General features: G+C 39.6%; 2 protein-coding genes and 1 non-coding gene across 4 annotated transcripts in view; 1 reads left to right on the plus strand and 2 right to left on the minus strand.

Moving 5' to 3' along the window:
• Nucleotides 1-4,724: 4,724 nt before the first annotated feature.
• Nucleotides 4,725-17,577, minus strand: part of LOC145772697 (uncharacterized) — a 190,138-nt gene continuing 177,285 nt past the window's right edge. Inside the window, exon 2 of the mRNA XM_082584570.1 lies at nt 4,725-4,832. The gene's annotated coding sequence lies outside the window, so the exon portion shown is untranslated. The remainder of the gene's footprint in view (nt 4,833-17,577) is intronic.
• Nucleotides 5,087-5,191, minus strand: LOC145773093 (U6 spliceosomal RNA). Its single transcript, XR_014289501.1, has one exon. It is a non-coding gene; the product is annotated as a U6 spliceosomal RNA (small nuclear RNA).
• Nucleotides 7,941-17,577, plus strand: part of LOC145771630 (ATP-binding cassette sub-family C member 4-like) — a 31,058-nt gene continuing 21,421 nt past the window's right edge. For both annotated transcript variants that reach the window (XM_082583350.1, XM_082583351.1), the window contains exons 1-8: nt 7,941-8,067; nt 8,526-8,636; nt 9,387-9,507; nt 10,039-10,254; nt 10,946-11,035; nt 14,641-14,804; nt 15,308-15,433; nt 15,990-16,128. In XM_082583350.1, the coding sequence (XP_082439476.1) occupies nt 9,466-9,507; nt 10,039-10,254; nt 10,946-11,035; nt 14,641-14,804; nt 15,308-15,433; nt 15,990-16,128 (777 nt within the window). In that variant the 5' untranslated portion in view covers nt 7,941-8,067; nt 8,526-8,636; nt 9,387-9,465. The remainder of the gene's footprint in view (nt 8,068-8,525; nt 8,637-9,386; nt 9,508-10,038; nt 10,255-10,945; nt 11,036-14,640; nt 14,805-15,307; nt 15,434-15,989; nt 16,129-17,577) is intronic.

Below are 17,577 nucleotides of genomic sequence, written 5' to 3' on the forward strand. Positions count from 1 at the left end.
AAAAGAAATATAACAGGCTAATTAAAAAAAATCAACTCAAACGTTTTCGACACGTATGGGCCTACGTGTGTCCTCATCAGGAACTAACTTAGCCTACTTAAATCTGCAATATAGCCTACATAAAATGAAAATTGTAAGATAAATTTGGCTCTTTAGTTCAGTTGTTTTTTATTTCTGACCATCATATCAAAAACAATAGCCTACACGTCAACATAACAAAGGTCAAGAAAAAGGTAGAAGCGACAAAACGCGAATGTTAAAACGTGCTGGTGACCGACGTAAAGTTATTGAGTTGAAAAAAAATTGGCACGGTCGCAACACCTTCAGAAAAATGTAAGACATAAATAAAAAAAGAAAATGTTACAAAAAAAATAAACAACATATATTTAGGCTATAGCTTTATTAGCCCAAATAGCTTTAGCTGATATATTTAAGATTTGAATGGACAGTTGCTATGAAGATCGGCCATTGTGCGTTATCAAGAGTGGTGATGGGAACACGTCTTGATGCCTCTGCACTTTGTAACGACACAAACCAAACAAGTGATACAAGAATGATTGCGATTAAATTATACGGCGGGTTAACAGTTCACATGAAGTGATTGATTGAATCTTTATCCTCGGACGGGGAAAGCTTCTTGCAGAGCTTAATCCTAGCAGTTTCGCATAGCCTACTTGTAGAGGCTTTGAATCACTGACACAGGGCCGGTCACCGAGATTGACAGAGTGAAGTTTCCGATTGTTGAAGTCTTGTTGCCGGGGAATTATTCCATCCATTAGATGCCGCTGAATGGAGAGCAGTCCTTAACATGTGTTGCTCAAGCGCACACTCCGAGAAGTAGACCAGCGCAGCTTGATCGAACCAGCGCCGCTTGATCTTGAAGCTTCTTTGTTCCAGAAGTCACGCGCTAACCAATTGAGCTATCGGGGCGGAGTAGGCTAAGTGTAAACTACAGGCATGAAATAGCCTACTAGCTCTGAAAATATTAGGCTACAAAGTAGCATTGAAAAAACCTTTAACCCTAGCGTATGTAGCCAAATTAAACTCGGTGGTTTTGTCAATCTAACAAATGGAATAAAAACCATCCATGTCAGCCACAGGCCACAAAGCTACTTCCAAATCGTTTAAACATTCAGCCTTTCAGAAATATATTTTAATAGGCTACTAGGCTACCTGATGCAGCGCTTTTAATAAAGTTGTTACATGTTGAATGACGCTTCATAAATGTTTGGCAGCGTTTTAGTAGGCCTATCTATATTTTCAAACAAACATTTCAACATTTGCCCTCTCCAATAATTGGTTTGCCCGGTAAAATTTTCTTCCTGACTTTGTCACTGACTTATTAGGCTACTTGTCTTGGAAACGAACCCAGATCCAAATGCACTGATCACTTAGCCGATGAGCAAGCGAGCTTTTGCAACAAGTGGTTCATCTGGTTTGGTTTTAGATATTGATAGCCTAGGCCAGGGGTCACCAAATGGCGGCCCGCGGAAGGTATCAGCTTACAAGTATAACTAAAATATACTTTTCTTGAGGAGTTAAAGAGCACCAAGGCAAAAAATACTTTCCGGGAAGCATATTTTCGCTTTGCATACGATTCCACCCACCGACCAATCAGATTATAGTTCTAGGTGGGGGTCTGTCACGATTCCTTTCTATCTCTTACCAGGAAAAAGACTTGGAAAGGTTCAAAAGAAGTCAATTAAATGTCGAATAATTCTATTAGTGAAATGATAATCTGACTTCTTGAAGAACTTTAACGAACGGCTTCTCAAATAACTCTAATTTCTGCATCAACTACCCATCCACAACTCATAGCACAACTCTCATAATCAACTTATAATAAACACCATAATAATCTCAGAATCATCTAATTACTCAATAATCAGTTCTCATAAGTCTATCGTTGCATGATCTACCAACGATAGCTTTTCTCAAAACAATAGTCACGTTTTCTGCGAAAGTCTCCAACGTCCTCAACATCTTCAGTGCATCGGCGAGCGAGATGACCCATCTTCCTACATCGGAAACACCTCCTCTCCGGACAGTCCTTGGCGAGATGATCCTTCTTTATGACAATTGTAGCAAGCCTTTTCATCAAAAGGGCAGCTCCTGGCTATGTGTCCAATCTCTCCACATCGGTAGCAGTGGTTGTCACGGCAACGTCTGTTTTCTGAATGTCCGCCGTCAGCAACGCACTCCCTGGCAAAGTGTCCGCGTCTACCGCATCTATAGCAAACTCCAAATGGTCGTCGCCTGCCTCTTCTTCTCGGTTCATCGCGCTCGTAATATCCGTCATCGTGAGATCGTTGCTGATTATCTGCAGAACAATCTCGAGCAAAGTGACCATTCTTGCCACAAGAATAACAGGTAACTTCAGAATCTTTCTCAATAACATTTCCGATTATAAGATCAACTAAAGAGTTTTGTAAACATAACGCTTTCACAGTCCCACTACAATACGGAGTTTCGATAGATATCATCGCTAAAGGTCCTTGGATTGAAGTGGTATCTATTTTTGTCACATGACCAGTTTTTCCCGTTAATTGACTGTCTTTAACCAAATCTCTCCTCACTATTATACCAGTAGAACCAGAATCACGTAAAACTTTTACCTTTTTGTCTCCAACTTTTCCATCCACTACTGGCAGGTGATTTTCAGGTATTATTTTTCCGCAAACATCTTCATCCGGATTCTCCTCGTCAAGCGTGGGTTCAGGAATCATTAACGCACAACCGCATCGATAAACGTCCGTGTCTTTATCTTTTCCAGACTGATTAGGTAAGGAAAACGACTTGTCCTTGCATTCCTTCGCTTCGTGTCCCTGCCTATTGCAACGATTGCACCACTTCCTCGATTCCTGATGATTTCTGTTAGTCTTCCTCCGGCAGTTAACAGATTTATGACCTAAGCCATTACAATTAAAACAACGTACTTCTCTTGGAACAGCACCTCCTTTAAAATTATTTGTTTGCTCCTCGTCATTATCGCATGACAACGTTTCATCAGTCGACAACTTCTCATCATGAGCAACTAAGTAGCCTACTGTTCTGCCACACTGGCTATTTCTTCTAGATTCTTTGGACTTCTCTCCATTAAATAAACAGACAGATCTTTTGAACATGAATCTGTGAATTGTTCCTTAACTATAAGGTTTGCCAATCCGTCCAACGATTGTTCGGCCCCCGAAAGTTCAAACCATTGTAACAAAAGATTTCTCAAACGTTCAATAAATTGACCTGGGCTTTCGTGCCGTTCAGGGTTTGCCTCACGGAATCTTTGACGGTATCCATGCTCGGTAAAATTGTATCGTTTTAACAGAGCTAACTTCAATCTGTCGTAATTCATGGCCTCTTCTTGCGAAAGTCTTGAATATACATCAAGAGCTTGTCCCGATAATAACATGCTTAGCTGGGTAGCCCACGTCGACTTCTCCAATTTGGCTATTGTAGCATGTCTTTCAAATCTTAACAAATAACTATCCAACTCATCTTTTTCTTCAACAAATGATGGCAAATCTGGACGTCTAACTTGCGCCACAATAACATCTCGAGCATTATCATTAGTAGAATTAGATCGCTCACTAATGTCCAGCTTTTGTCTTTCTAATTCAAGTTTTAACTTTTCCAATTCATATTGCGCTCTTCTTTCTTCAGCTTCTGCTTCGCGTTGCGCCCGATTCTCTTCGGCTTCTGCTTCGCGCTGTGCCCGCTTCTCTTCGGCTTCAGCTTCACGCTGCGCCCGCTTCTCTTCTGCTTCAAGTTGTGCAGCTTCAGCCTCACGCTGGGCTCGTTTTTCTTCAGCTTCAAGTTGTGCAGCTTCAGCCTCACGCTGTGCTCGTTTTTCTTCAGCTTCAAGTTCTGCTTTCCTTATTTCACGAGCAGCTCTTCTATCTTCTCTTTCGTCAGCTTCTCGCTGAACTTTTTGGTCCATTATCTTGTGATACTCTTCCATCACAAACTGAGACTTCTCATTACCAGTCAGCCCCATTCGTTCAGCCATGCTCCCTAAGTCTTCAATCATCTCATGTTTGACAGTATCCGCCATCTTGACATTAATTTATTATTCTTTCAATAAATCTTCGATATTCTTCGGTTTTTCGGTTATATTCCTTTTCGGTTTATTCCCGGACGAGCCCCCAGAATGTCACGATTCCTTTCTATCTCTTACCAGGAAAAAGACTTGGAAAGGTTCAATGACGTAGTTTAATGGGTCAACCGAAAAGAAGTCAATTAAATGTCGAATAATTCTATTAGTGAAATGATAATCTGACTTCTTGAAGAACTTTAACGAACGGCTTCTCAAATAACTCTAATTTCTGCATCAACTACCCATCCACAACTCATAGCACAACTCTCATAATCAACTTATAATAAACACCATAATAATCTCAGAATCATCATCAGAATAATCAGAATACAAACTACACCACTATTTATAGTTGGCTGTTCAGTCCAGTAACTTCGAAAAGGTTACATCATAAAGAACCATCGTTCGGTCACGTAGCATTTAAAAAGGTAAACAACAGAAGTGTCTAGAAGGTCACGTTCGCAAGAAGATTCTTACATAATAACGATTTCGCAATCGGACATTTACTGATAAACAACCTTATGACGTCATGACAAACGACGCTCAGAAATCATGAAAAACAACAGAACCTTCTAGATTTGCATGCTTACAGATGATTCTAGAAATACGTTACATAATACAAATTTCTCAATCAGAGGTTACTTCAGGTCATAACCGATAATAACACAACGCACCAGAATTCCATAATGAAAATAGCACATTCGTTGAAGATACAAAGCAAGCCATCGCGAGGCATTTGCACCTTGATTGTGACAGGGTCGCTTAAAGTTATTCCAATGCGATGTCCAGCCACACTGTCCCAGTGGTTGATTAAAACGTCTGTTTTCGAATTTCGAAATTGTCTGTGAGCATAGGGTTACTTATTTTAAGTTTGCAAATGTCATGTAAACACTAGTGTGCGTTTCACCGTTATTGGATTTCACGAGCAGTGTTCCTTTATGCAAGTTTGTGTTGGCAAAATAGGACGGTGTGCCAACTCAATTTATAATAAATTGGCAAAATATTATATATAAATTAAAAAAAAAAAATCCTTGCGCAGGGGTCATGCTAATTTTCTCCGTATCGTTCCAATTTTAGTGTATGTACTGCCGAAGCAAGTAGCCTACTGCAAAATGTTGTTAATCAACAAATTCTTGCCACGCTGATAAGCACCGCAAGTGACAGTTGTGTATAATAAAAGAAAGACGGTTTTATAGACTCTCACAAAAAGGATGAAAAACCAACTCATTGCTTTTTTAGAGAGAAGACTATTCATGAATTAGGCTACGATAGAATTACGATTTTTCGGTGATTTCCACAAGCGTTTGTTTCATGGTGCCTGGTTTCTTTTTCCCTGTTATTGGAATTCCTATTTTTCGCTGATATGTTTGCCGGTCACTATTGCTGCCTGTATTGCAATGTGTCAAACATTTCCTTGTTTACTGAAACTGTTTATTGCAAGATATCTTTTGTGAAGCGAAGTGACAACACCACTCTTGCTTGGCGATGAATATTCTGATGAAACCGCTCTCTTGGCTATTAGTGCGCAAAACAAGTGGCCTCGTTCATTAGGCATTGTTAAAAAAGTCAAAAGTGTTGTAAAAGGAGCTTGGCCCGGCAGTAGCGTTGTTTGATTAATTTTGTTGCTGCGGTATTCTAACATAAATATGAACAACATGTAATGCTGGATACTGGGTACGAAATGCGTTCTTTTCTAGCATAAGAGTCAACCTACCTAACATTTTATTAGTGCGGCCCGCCACAGCTCTTCTTAGTGCCAAAGTGGCCCGCATGTAAAAAAGGTTGGTGACCCCTGGACTAGGCAGTTCGTAAAAATGTTTCATGTTAAAATGTGGAACTACGCAACCGGGAAAGTTGGTTAGCCTCGGGGCAGAATTGCAAAGTTTATAATCCCCGTTGTTCATTTTCATAATCAGCTTTTTGACAAAAGTAGTTGAGCGAAACTATTGATTTGAAACAAGAAAAGTGGGAGCCAGCAGCACTTGGTGTTTCATAAAAAACAAAGTTTTAAAAACGAGCATTGCTAATGAAATGGAATGCGCCTTTTCTGTCTCATTGTAGACGAAGTGAAAAAAATCAGAAAAGGATTTTAGGTTAGCCCAGCACAGGGCAATTCTATCGTTGTTGTAATTTATAAATATTAAAAAGTGATGCTTCATTGCGGGAAGTTAACCAACAATTTATTTGGAAACTCTGCAATGTGTAGGTTATTTTTGTTTAAAGATCTTTCAACTCAATTCAGTTGCTTGTTGTAAGTTATAACTCAAAGCAAACAGATGGGAGTTCTCAGACAAACCTCGTTCCATTGAACAACAAACATTAAGTGCCAAATGCCAATGACTAGGCGATGCCTGGCAAAAAGCAAAGCTGATGTAAGCTCCATTGCCAAGATGTTGCGACGGTGCCATAAAACTGATTGTCCTGCTTTGGTATCCTGCACGTGAAAACGTCGCGTTTTGTCGCTTCTACCTTTATTTATACCTCTGCTATGTTTGGCACATATTGTTTTTCGATTGATGGTCAGAAATAAAAACAAATTAGGGAACGTTCAAATATTACGTAACGCTTTTTTTCCGAATTTTTGACCCCCCCTCCCCCATGTAACGCCAACGTAACGCTTTTTTCAATCCCCCCTCCCCCATGTAACGCTTTTTCAGTACGAATTCAGCACAAAAAACTACCATTCCGTAATCGAAAGCGTTACGTAACGTTTTGTTTGAACCCCTCCCCCCCGATGTGACGCTAACGTAACGCTTTGCATAAACCCCCCACCCCCTCGAAGGCGTTACGTAATATTTGAACGTTCCCTTAATTGATTGATCGCATCTTTAAAACATGCTTTGACGCGATGACGTCATGCAATCTAACCACATCAGGCGTGTCTATTGCCACGAGCGTGCATGTCCTGGTTACCATGCACGCTGGTCGTCTTGAGAAATGCAAACTTGCAGACCGAATGAAGTACTTTTGTAGACAATTCAAAAACAAGTAACAACTGCTGTAATGAACTGAGCCCACAAGATACAAACCACCAATACAACAAAGACACAAAACACTGCAAATACCAGAAAAAATATGATGCAAACAAGGAACATAGTAGGCTATATATAGATGCCAAATTTTTTTGTGATTGAAATCAAGAAAGTTGTTGATAACCACTTCGCATTTCAACAATAGCCTTGGTCTCATATCTTTAAAGAGGTCATTAGGTTACCAAGTAGATGACAGTGACCTTAGTCATCAGTGCAGTAGCCTATGGACTTGTTGCAAATAGTATTGGTTGGGTCAAAGGTTAGAAAATCCAGACTAGCACTAAACAATTTGGTTATTTAAGATAAAAAAAAGACTTGTATCAGGCCAACTTGTTTATTTTCTATAGCAAGCCTAGGTTAGGCCATTCTACCTTGATATGGCCTGAATTGTCACATTGTGCAGAATTTTTCAGATGTTACCGACTTTTTGTAACATTGTTAACACTTAACAGGTTGATTGGATATTTTTGAACTTTCTGTTTATCTTTTTCTGCTGCTTTCTCAAGGTAACAAAATGCTTTCATATGGTTGAGTCAGCAAAAAGTAAAAAAAAATCTTACAAAATTTCAGTTAGACAGTAGCAGTAGCGGGAATCAAAATGTGACAAATCAGGTTGCATATCCAGGTAGCCATGGTTAGGTCAACAAAGTCTTGCAGCTGTTGTTATAGCCAGAATTAACATCAAGCTAAACTGAACAAATCTTAATATGTTAATGCACGAACATATGTTTGAGTGCACATTTGACCATTTAATTTTTTTTGCATTTGTTTTGGGATCAATTCCTTAATGGTTCTTTTGTCGCGGTCTGAAATATTTTTTTGTTTAAATAGATATGTTTGTCTACATGGTTGATTTGTAGCTTCAATGGCTAAAAGTAAAGTAGACCTTGATTCGAACTCCTGTCTTTATGCCAAGGCAAATCTTCTCTCACAAGTATCAATCTGGTGAGTATGGTTTTAGTGGTTTACTTCATAAATTGTTGTGGTCTGCTCTGATAGCTCAGTTGGTTAAGTGGCTGAATTTGCAAACTAAGAAACTCAAGCGGCGATGGTTTAGCTCTTGGTGTGTGCACTTAAGCAACGTATTTTCAAGGACTGCTCTCCATTCAGTAGCACCTAGTAGATGGAATAATTTACAGACAGTAACAACAATAGAAACTTTATAAATGTCAAACTCATAAAATTGGCCTGCTTCGATGATTTAAAACCTTTACAAGTATGAGAAACTGCCAGGATTAAGCTCAAAGAAGCTTAAGTGGTTTGTGACAGGATCAATCGCAGCTGACCTGAAGAATGGCTTCTCATCAAGTAAGTGGAGATACTGAGTTTCACAAAACGTAGGCCTGCTTGTAACTAGAAGGCTGGAACATGTTTAAATTATCCACTGCATTGGTTTGCTTCAGGTGGATGAACTCGCTCTTCAAAAAATGATACAAACAGAAGTTGTCCTCTGAAGATTTGTGCCCAATTGCTGACTATGACAAGGCTGGTTACTTGACCAATCAATTAGAAAAGTAAGTTCAGTTTAAACTTACTGTTCAGAGGTCTGGTACCAGGTAGTAAAACTTTTGGTTTCTGCGGTCAACTAGCTAAAGAGATGTACCGTGGTTCCATAATAACTGCACAATGCAAGATTTTTTTACTTTTCTTTTATTTATCAGTAGCCTATTGTCAACAGGCTAGGGTGGCAGCTGACATAGATGACCTTACAGGTCTTTCGTTGCCATCCTGTTGTGCTGATAGACACTCAATTTGTATGTAATTTTTGTTTGTTTATCGCCAGCAAAACAATATACTGAACTGAACTACGGTATATCACATAATGTAGCTTGTGTTTTCATCATACTCTTGGGCATTTAGTAAATAAAAAAAATGAACTAAATGTTTCAATAAACTTAGCAGCAAAGAGGCTAAACAGTTAAAACTAACTTTTTACTTCAAGCAAACATTTACAACTACATTTAATGTCTTAAACGCATCTACTTTTTTGCATAGCAGCAACATAGAATCTGTATAGTTTTGAGTGTGATATCACAAGCTAAGTGTACCATTGTTTCTACACTTTTATTGCTCTGAAAAATATCTCCATAAACTTTGCAGCACTTTGTTTGAGAGTATACAGTAATTGTCATTGTATATACCTCCCAAATACATTAAAACTTAGCACTTTGTTTAGGAGTGCACACTGCACAGTAATCTGCTATTTAACAGCAGTACAGTACCTCCCACTCATTAGTAATCTTGTCACCGTTTATTGAACATAGACATTGGGAAAATGAACAAGAACAAGCTCGAAGACAACACAAGAAGCCAAGCTTTTCCAAAGCTTTCATCCGCTGCTATATGTGGCGCTTTATTTTTTATGGATTCGTTCAAGTGTTATGGGTATGATTAGGTTTAGCCATAATGTTTGTATTATGAAATTATAAGGTTATTTTATCATGTTGTAGAAGTTTTTTAAATTGGCCAAAAAGTTTATTATGGCTTATGATTGCTACAAGAAGGAAACTAAACAAAGAAACAAGCAACTAAGCTGGACTGTTGATAACCAACTTGATGATGATGCCACAGCCTATATGAGCATTAGGGTGGTCCTTAAAAAGCATTGTATGAGCAATGAGCATAGTTACCACTTACCAGAGGGCGAAGAGCCCTGATAAAGGACTGACTTTCATACAGTATTCTCAATTGTAATACTGCTCTAATACATTGGAAACAGCTTATTTTTTTCAGCTTCTGAAGATGACACCACACCGTTTTGTAAATCTATGACCATGTTGTCACTTTCACCTGGAACTGGTCACAGCAAGGGGTTGAGAAAGTAATGGTTCCAATGAGACCAGAATCTCTCGAGAACATGTTCTGTGTTCAAGTAAACTAAAGCTCTTTGTTTCAACATAATTTTGTTACCTTTAGGAGATATTTCGTTGCCTCGGTCCATTGTTGATTGGAGAGCTATCTGTCTATTTTTCGAACCCTGACGCAGTACCAGTGTGGTATGCGTACACTTGCGCCGCGGGGATCGCGGTTTCATCCGTCCTATCAACCACAACCAGCCAAATATTCAGCTTGAAATTGTTTGTTCTCGGGTGGAACGCCAGGACAGCTGTGGTTGGCTTGATGTACAAGAAGGTGGTCAAGTTGTGTCATCAATTACATGTTGAAAGCTTTTTTGATAAAGTTGTGTTTTATGCTGTGTTGCATCATTTGTTATCGAAAAATCTAAGTAGTTCTGTGAATAATATTGCTTGTGATAATGTCTGGCGTGTTTCACCAGACAGTTTTGCCATTATACAGTTTTAAGCTGCAAACAGTGTGTCACCTGTCTTATTTGAAGTTAAGCATCTGTACTATGTGAATGAATCCTGTACCAATTTATACATTAAGATACAGGACTTCTTGGAATCTGCTTTGAATTTATCACGACACACGCAGGAAGTCAGTAGTTGATTTCCTGTTGCGGTTTTGAATTCGGCATTATCCCAGCAGCTGTCACGTGTGCTTAACAATGACAAAATGAAACCACGCCAGTTCTGGGATCTTGAAACTGCAACGTCTCATTTCATTTGCGACCACTTGTTGTGTGTCTTTGCTGAAATTCATTTATTGATTCCATCAGCTTTGTTCCTCCTTTTGTGCGGGCATACAAGTCAGACCATATGTTGGCATCCCTATCGCTTTGCGATGGAATGCTTTCACACTATCGATTTGTTTTTGTCATAAACTCCATTTTCGTAGCTTGTCTCATAGATATGACGTAGTTTGCTTATGGCAAAACTCCCCAGGAGTAACAAAAGACTGATATTTTTGTTGCAACGTGTAGACCCTGAGACTGAGCAATGAGGGCCTCTCGCAGACGACCACCGGGAAGATCGTCAACCTCTCATCCACCGACGCAATCCGATACGATTTTGTAAGTGTTCAACTGGATTCCAGGTTTTCCAATTTGCTACGATTTTCCTGTTTTCCCTGGCTGGGGTGACTCTGTACTCGGCTATCATAATAATTACATCAGTTAAGATATAAAATATTTTTTGTAGAAGAAGTACTCACGTTAGCCACACAAGGCATGTTTTTGTACAATAATTTATACAAACAAATCGATGGCGTAGCAATGGGGGTCTCCATTAGGCCCTACCATGGCCACCTAAAAATACGGCCTGATTTGTCACATTTTGCAGAAATTTCCAGGTTTTTCTAACTTTGGGCGAACGTTTAGATAAATGTTTCTAAAAATTAGATTTCTACGCTTGCTTTACTCTTTTCCCCAGATGACACAATAGATTTTAACATCCTCGCATGCTGAAAAACAAAGAAAATTTGATTTCGAAGATTTTAGTCAGACTGTTAATTTTTCAATAACAGTCTGATTTTGCGTTTTTCAATTTACTTTTTCTCATTTGCTACTGCTTCCCCAAGACAACAAAAAAGTTTTATGTCATTAGGAAACACCCAAAAGTGAAATCATCTCAAAAAATGTCAGTCAAGCACTAGCAGTAGCTGTAATCAAAATCTGCAAAATGTGACAAATCAGGCCGCATCTACAGGTGGCCATGGCCCTACCATTGCTAATTTTTTTCTAGCACATATTGAAACAAAAATTCTTGAAGAGTCTAAAGATTTCCATCCGAAACTTTATCTTAGGTATGTAGATGATATTTTTGCTGTTTTTGATGATGAAGATTCGTGCTCAACTTTTCTAAATGTGCTAAATTCCCAACATAAAAACATAAAATTCACAGTGGAAAAAGCTAGAGAAACCATACCATTCTTGGATGTTGAACTAAAGATTAACGAAAGTACTTTTGACACATGGGTTTGGCGAAAACCTAGTAACACTGGATTATTATTAAATTTCAACGCAGTGTGTCCTATGAAGTGGAAATTTGTGTTGGTGTTAGGTTTGCTTAATCATGCTCGTTCTATCTGCTCAGACAAATACCACTACATGAATAAAATCGCCCAAATTAAATCTATGTTATGTGCTAATGGATATTCCTGGCAGTTTTTTGATAAGGTTTTACAACGTTTCAATTTAGTATCTTCACCGAATACTGACGTCATAAACTTCCAGAACTCTATATCCATACCTTTCCTAGGAAAGAAATCTCTCGTATACGCTAAAAAACTATCTAAACTCTTTAAGTGTAAATTTGATATCGACATTGTTCCTCTGTACAAAACCTTTAAAATCAGTAGATATTTTTCGCTGAAATCTCCCGTTCCGCAGTCTCTTCGTTCCAACATTATCTACAAATTCACTTGTGCGTGCGACACGAACATGACATGACTAGGTACCCAGCGCTGTATTCGTAAAAAAAGCACAGGGTATACTGTCAGATTTTCCAAAATGAGAAATAATACACAACTTGCAAATACTAATCTTTATTCTATTTTTACCATAAAATATCATGAATAACATGAATAATATAAACATCAAAATTAGACGAGAGGTACAAAATTGTTTATTTTTCTATAAATACTTTCCAAACAGTCTACATCGTTAACCTCTTTACAAATTTGGGATCTAGTATTCTTAGCGTGTTGTCGCATCCAGGCTTAGACCTGGTGGTTGAAGATTTAGATAAAGTGGACGGGAAGGCAAGGAAGCCAATCTTCATGTCCACCTTCAGGCATGCCTTTAAGTGTCCTGCCAAAGACACAGCCGCATGCTCTAAAGCGGTGTCGAACCGGTGCCTTTCGAGTGCCGTTCCCGGGATCTTACCACTCGGCAATGCAGCCGGCTATGCAGTCAGCTAGGCTATATATCTTTAGCTGATTGGTGGTTTAGCAACCAGGATCTTACATATTTTTTAGCGGTAAATTGATAGCCGCAGGTAGTCCATTGCAATTAATAAACATCAAACAGCTCACATTATTAATGGTCCTCAAAGGGTTAAGTAGTTAGTTAGTAGTTGTCAAGAATTAAGGATAGCATACGCACTCTCTTTGGAAAACCAGAGGGTATACTAATAGTTGCTCGAAAAAGCAGAGAGTATACTGCGTATACCGCCGCATACCCTCGAATACAGCACTGGGTATGTCCACAAGACACTTGGTAACAAGAGCAACGGAACACCTAAATTTAACAGACATCAATAAACACAGTCAATCAATCAATCAATCAATCAATGTTTTATTTGTCAGTAACAGGAACATAGGTACATGTTTGAAATATGCAATATACACAGTACAAAAGTTACACAAGTTCCCATACCGACAGGGAGACAGTGACAGTGCAATCAAAGACCACATTTATGACTGCAGTATCTGTTCCAACATCAAATTTACATTAGATTCATTCAAGATAATTCGCAACTGTCAATCAGAGTTTGAAACTAAAATTCATGAGGCACTCCAAATAAAGCAGCACAACCCCAGGCTCAACAAACAATTATTCGCTGGAGGGGCATCTTTTTTGTAGAATTTTTATTAGCTTACGTTTATTTTATGTTATGTTGCCCGCTCACTATCTTTTCTCGTGACCACACTCCCGCATAATTATGACAGATTGCTACCACCTTTTGTGTTTGTTTCGTCAGTTGTTGCTTGTACGCAGGTCAGTGCATTTTTACTGAATTTCAGTCATTTATTATCAACATTTCTGGAATAATTGTTTTGTTTTGATGAATTAAGATATTTTCCTGAAGAGGGCAGAAAGTTTTGCCGAATATGTTTGAAATTATGTATCTATTTTATTTCTGTATTAATTTTGAATTATGCAATTCAATGTTATTAAGTTGTTATCAATTTTCTGTCTATGTTCTGGAGATGTCGTAATTTTATCATACAATATTCTTGTTGCGTATTCAAAGAGGATTAGTAATTAAATCGTAATTCAAGGTTGGTTACCCAAAACTAGTTGGTTTTATGATCAATTTCAATCAAGAGGGTCAGCAAATGTCATTTTTTTTACGTTGAACAACAATATTTAATGCATTGCACTTTGGGATTTACATTAAATAATGTTGTTTGCAGGCGCGGATTTATGGGGGGGCCCAGGGGGCCCGCCCCCCCGAAATTTTGTGAAAAATTGTAGAAATTGTATGTTTCCGCATCAAATGGTTTGATATGCTTCTAAACAGCTGATATTAGTCCCTCGGCATCACAATTGATGAAAATGGTCGTTTTAATGTCTGTTTTATAGCGTATCGTATATGTCGTAGTATCATTGTTGTTTATATCTGTTTAGCTTTTTCTTTCTTTTTAATTGATTTTCAAATTTTCTGCCCCCCCCCGAAAAAAACTCTTAGATTCGCGCCTGGTTGTTTGTGTTATAATGCTAGTGGAACTTTTCCTGCAAACATTTCTTCTTACCAACATGAACAACTAAATACTTATATGGTACAAGCTCGTTTATACTTAGCTTTGTTGCAATGATTGTCGGATAAACCTCAAAAGTTGAAACTAGTTTCCTTAGCGTCTCAGTATCTTTGACTTTTCGGCCGGTGGCTGCTTCTAGTTTTCCTTTCACAGAACTTAGTTTCCCGACCGAGTATAACTTGTGCATGTTGCCAGGCGTTCTACTTTACTCACTACCTTTGGCTGGCCCCTCTGGAGTGCATCATTGTCACCTACATCCTGTGGGGTCGATTGGGCCCGGCCGCTGTCGTGGGGATGTCGCTCTTGTTCCTTATCATGGCCGTCCAGGCCGGCTTCAGCAAGCTGTTCGGGAAGCTCAGGTGAGATCTCCATCACCTCGACACTGGGTGACGTACATGCGGCAGTACACTAGGACTAGACGTTTATGTGACGTCAATTGTGTTAGTGTGCGGCCGGCTACGTAGCTGACGTTCGATGGACGTCGGTTCAACACCCAGCGAGGGCACACGATTGTCGTCGTGCTTAAAGTCCATTTCATCAACCACCAGATATGAGCGTACCCAACAAATGTGTATGGTGGCGCTATTGTCAGAGCAACCTCGTCAGTACATGTGTAGGGTTTGCCACACATGCTTCAAATCGCTACATTTCAACACCGTGGAGTTCACGAAATCTTTAACGTGGCAATTCGTAATCCCTCAAGACGATCAGCTTTGTCTTGCACGAACATAGCGAAACGCTTTTGTTGCTGCTTTTTGCAATTCTTTGTAAATTTTGAAGTAAATTTATAAATTTGTTTTGCAACGTTTGTCCTGACGTGGCGTGGTTGTTGTGAGGTGATGTTTGTATGTTCATTTCTCAGAATTAAAGCCGCCGTATTAACCGATCAGAGAGTGGACGTAATGAGCGAAATCATTTCGGGGATGAGAATTATTAAAATGTATTCGTGGGAGGAATCCTTCAAACAAATCGTCACCAAGCTCAGGAAGTGAGTAATTGGAAAGCATGTCGTTAATATCGTAAGGAGTGCCATCATGGTGCCATCGTGTCTTGGAATGAAATTTTTCTTTTCATAATACTCACAACTCGAAGCCGAAGTATCCTTTGCATATAAAACAAGAAGTTTAACTGTAAGCAATAAAGTGTCAGCATTTCATACCTTCCCTATCGTGCTTACCTTTGCACAAGCCTGGTCGCATTTATGTCGATTTCAACTGAAGTTTGTAAAAATAATCACCAAGTACTTGATGCCATATCTTAACTGATGAAATAATTATCGCATGGGCGCTGGACGAAGACCCCAGCACATGATTGCTGGTTGTTTGGTCATTGGTCAATTGTTAATTGGTAACCAAGGAAACCAGGAAGAAGTTATTGGGCCACGTGGTCACCTCAGACCTCAATTTCCTTTCAATCAACTCCAGTAACTTGTTTATTGCATGGTCAGTCAGGGTGTTGAACCCTAATCTATCGACATATAGTTTATCACTCTACCCACTAGGTTAGTGTACTCGTGTGCATTGAGACTTATGGTTGCCTTGCAGTGGAGAGATGCGCAAGATATTCATCGCTTCCTTGCTCCGTTCCTTCAACTACACTGCCACCCACTCCACTTGCCAGATCCTCGCCTACGCCACCTTCATGGTCTTCACAGCCATGCAGGGGGACATCACCCTGCAGTCGGTAATGCCAAACCGATTCTTACTATGCTGAGTGTTGCCCGTGTATGATGACTTGCTGCTAGGGGTGTTCAATTTCGATTATTTGAATTTTCGAAATTCAATTTATTTTCGATTTTCGAATTTCGATTTCGAATATCACAACTATTCACCAAACTGCAAAATGTGATTTATTGAAAGAAACGACATGAAAATTCGCTAGAAAACGCAAAAAAAAGCCATGAAAATTTGCGAAAAAAGAACACAAAATAACGTCTACAGCTCCAGGCTCATGTTGGTGTTTATGAACACAAGCTGATTGACATGGTCACCCGTCAGTCGGGATCTCAGTTTCGTGACGGTCAGGCCAGCTTTTGAAAACGATCGCTCCGCTGGAGCCGAGGTCGCTGGGATCCCAAACACTTCAAGTTCATTTTCACAGCGAGCGATTCACTGCCGCGACATTTCACTGCAGAGTGCAGACTGCAGAGGTTTCGACCCGAAAGCGACATCGAGTATGTTTGCAAGCGCATAAAGCTAAACGCACGCTCCGTCTACGTAGCAAATTATGTTGTTTTTGGGTGCATTCAACATCTGATGACATTGAATCGACACAAAATGGTAGATTTTTGCTATGTCCCAGGCAGCAAATCAGTCATTTTTAGATTGATTGAAAGTCTGCAGACATTAAATCATTGTAAAAATGACAGATTTTGTTGTCTGGTGTTGGATTGTAGCATCGCAACTCGTTCTAGTGATTATTTATCGCGAAGCTGTTGCGGTTTGCATTCAAAAAGTGTTTTCCTGCTGCCGATCGCTAGTTCATCTATTGTTTTATGTATCAATACAGCATAAAAAGTTGCCCCAACGCAGGCCCGCAGCCATCCGGGGGCCAGGGGGGGCTTCGCCCCCCCTGGAAAAAATTTCGCCCCCCCTTGGCAAAATCTCAACATTCTCGAGCAACAGCTACAATTATAATGATTTTGCCCATTTAAATTTTTTCGGGCCCCTCTAAAAAAAGTTGCCCCCCCCTTGCTCTGCGGTCTAGCTACGGCCCTGCCCCCACGGCTTAGGCGCCTATGGATTCGGTAAAAAATAGATAAAACTGCGACAAAGCTCACCCTACACTTTTTGCTACTGCACAACCTAGCTATCTTCATTCTTGAGAAATTTGTGAAATTTGGCATTAAAAATGCCAACCTGGCATCCCTGGCCGTTGGACCCGCGAGAGCGTGTGATAGTCACGTCATCGACGATGCGCATGCGTCGAAGTCTTTTTTCGCTTGCAAAATGCGACAAGACAGATTTCGCGCCACTCGCGTTACTTTCAACCGCGTTCAGCCGAAAGGGCGGCTATAATTTCGAATATGTCCGATACGAAAAACGAATTTCGAATATCACCTTAATCGAAATCGAATCGAAAATCGAAATTGAACACCCCTACTTGCTGCTTGTCACTAGATGATGACATTGA

Source organism: Aplidium turbinatum, chromosome 6, assembly GCF_918807975.1.
Source record: "Aplidium turbinatum chromosome 6, kaAplTurb1.1, whole genome shotgun sequence".
Taxonomy (NCBI): Eukaryota; Metazoa; Chordata; class Ascidiacea; order Aplousobranchia; family Polyclinidae; genus Aplidium; species Aplidium turbinatum.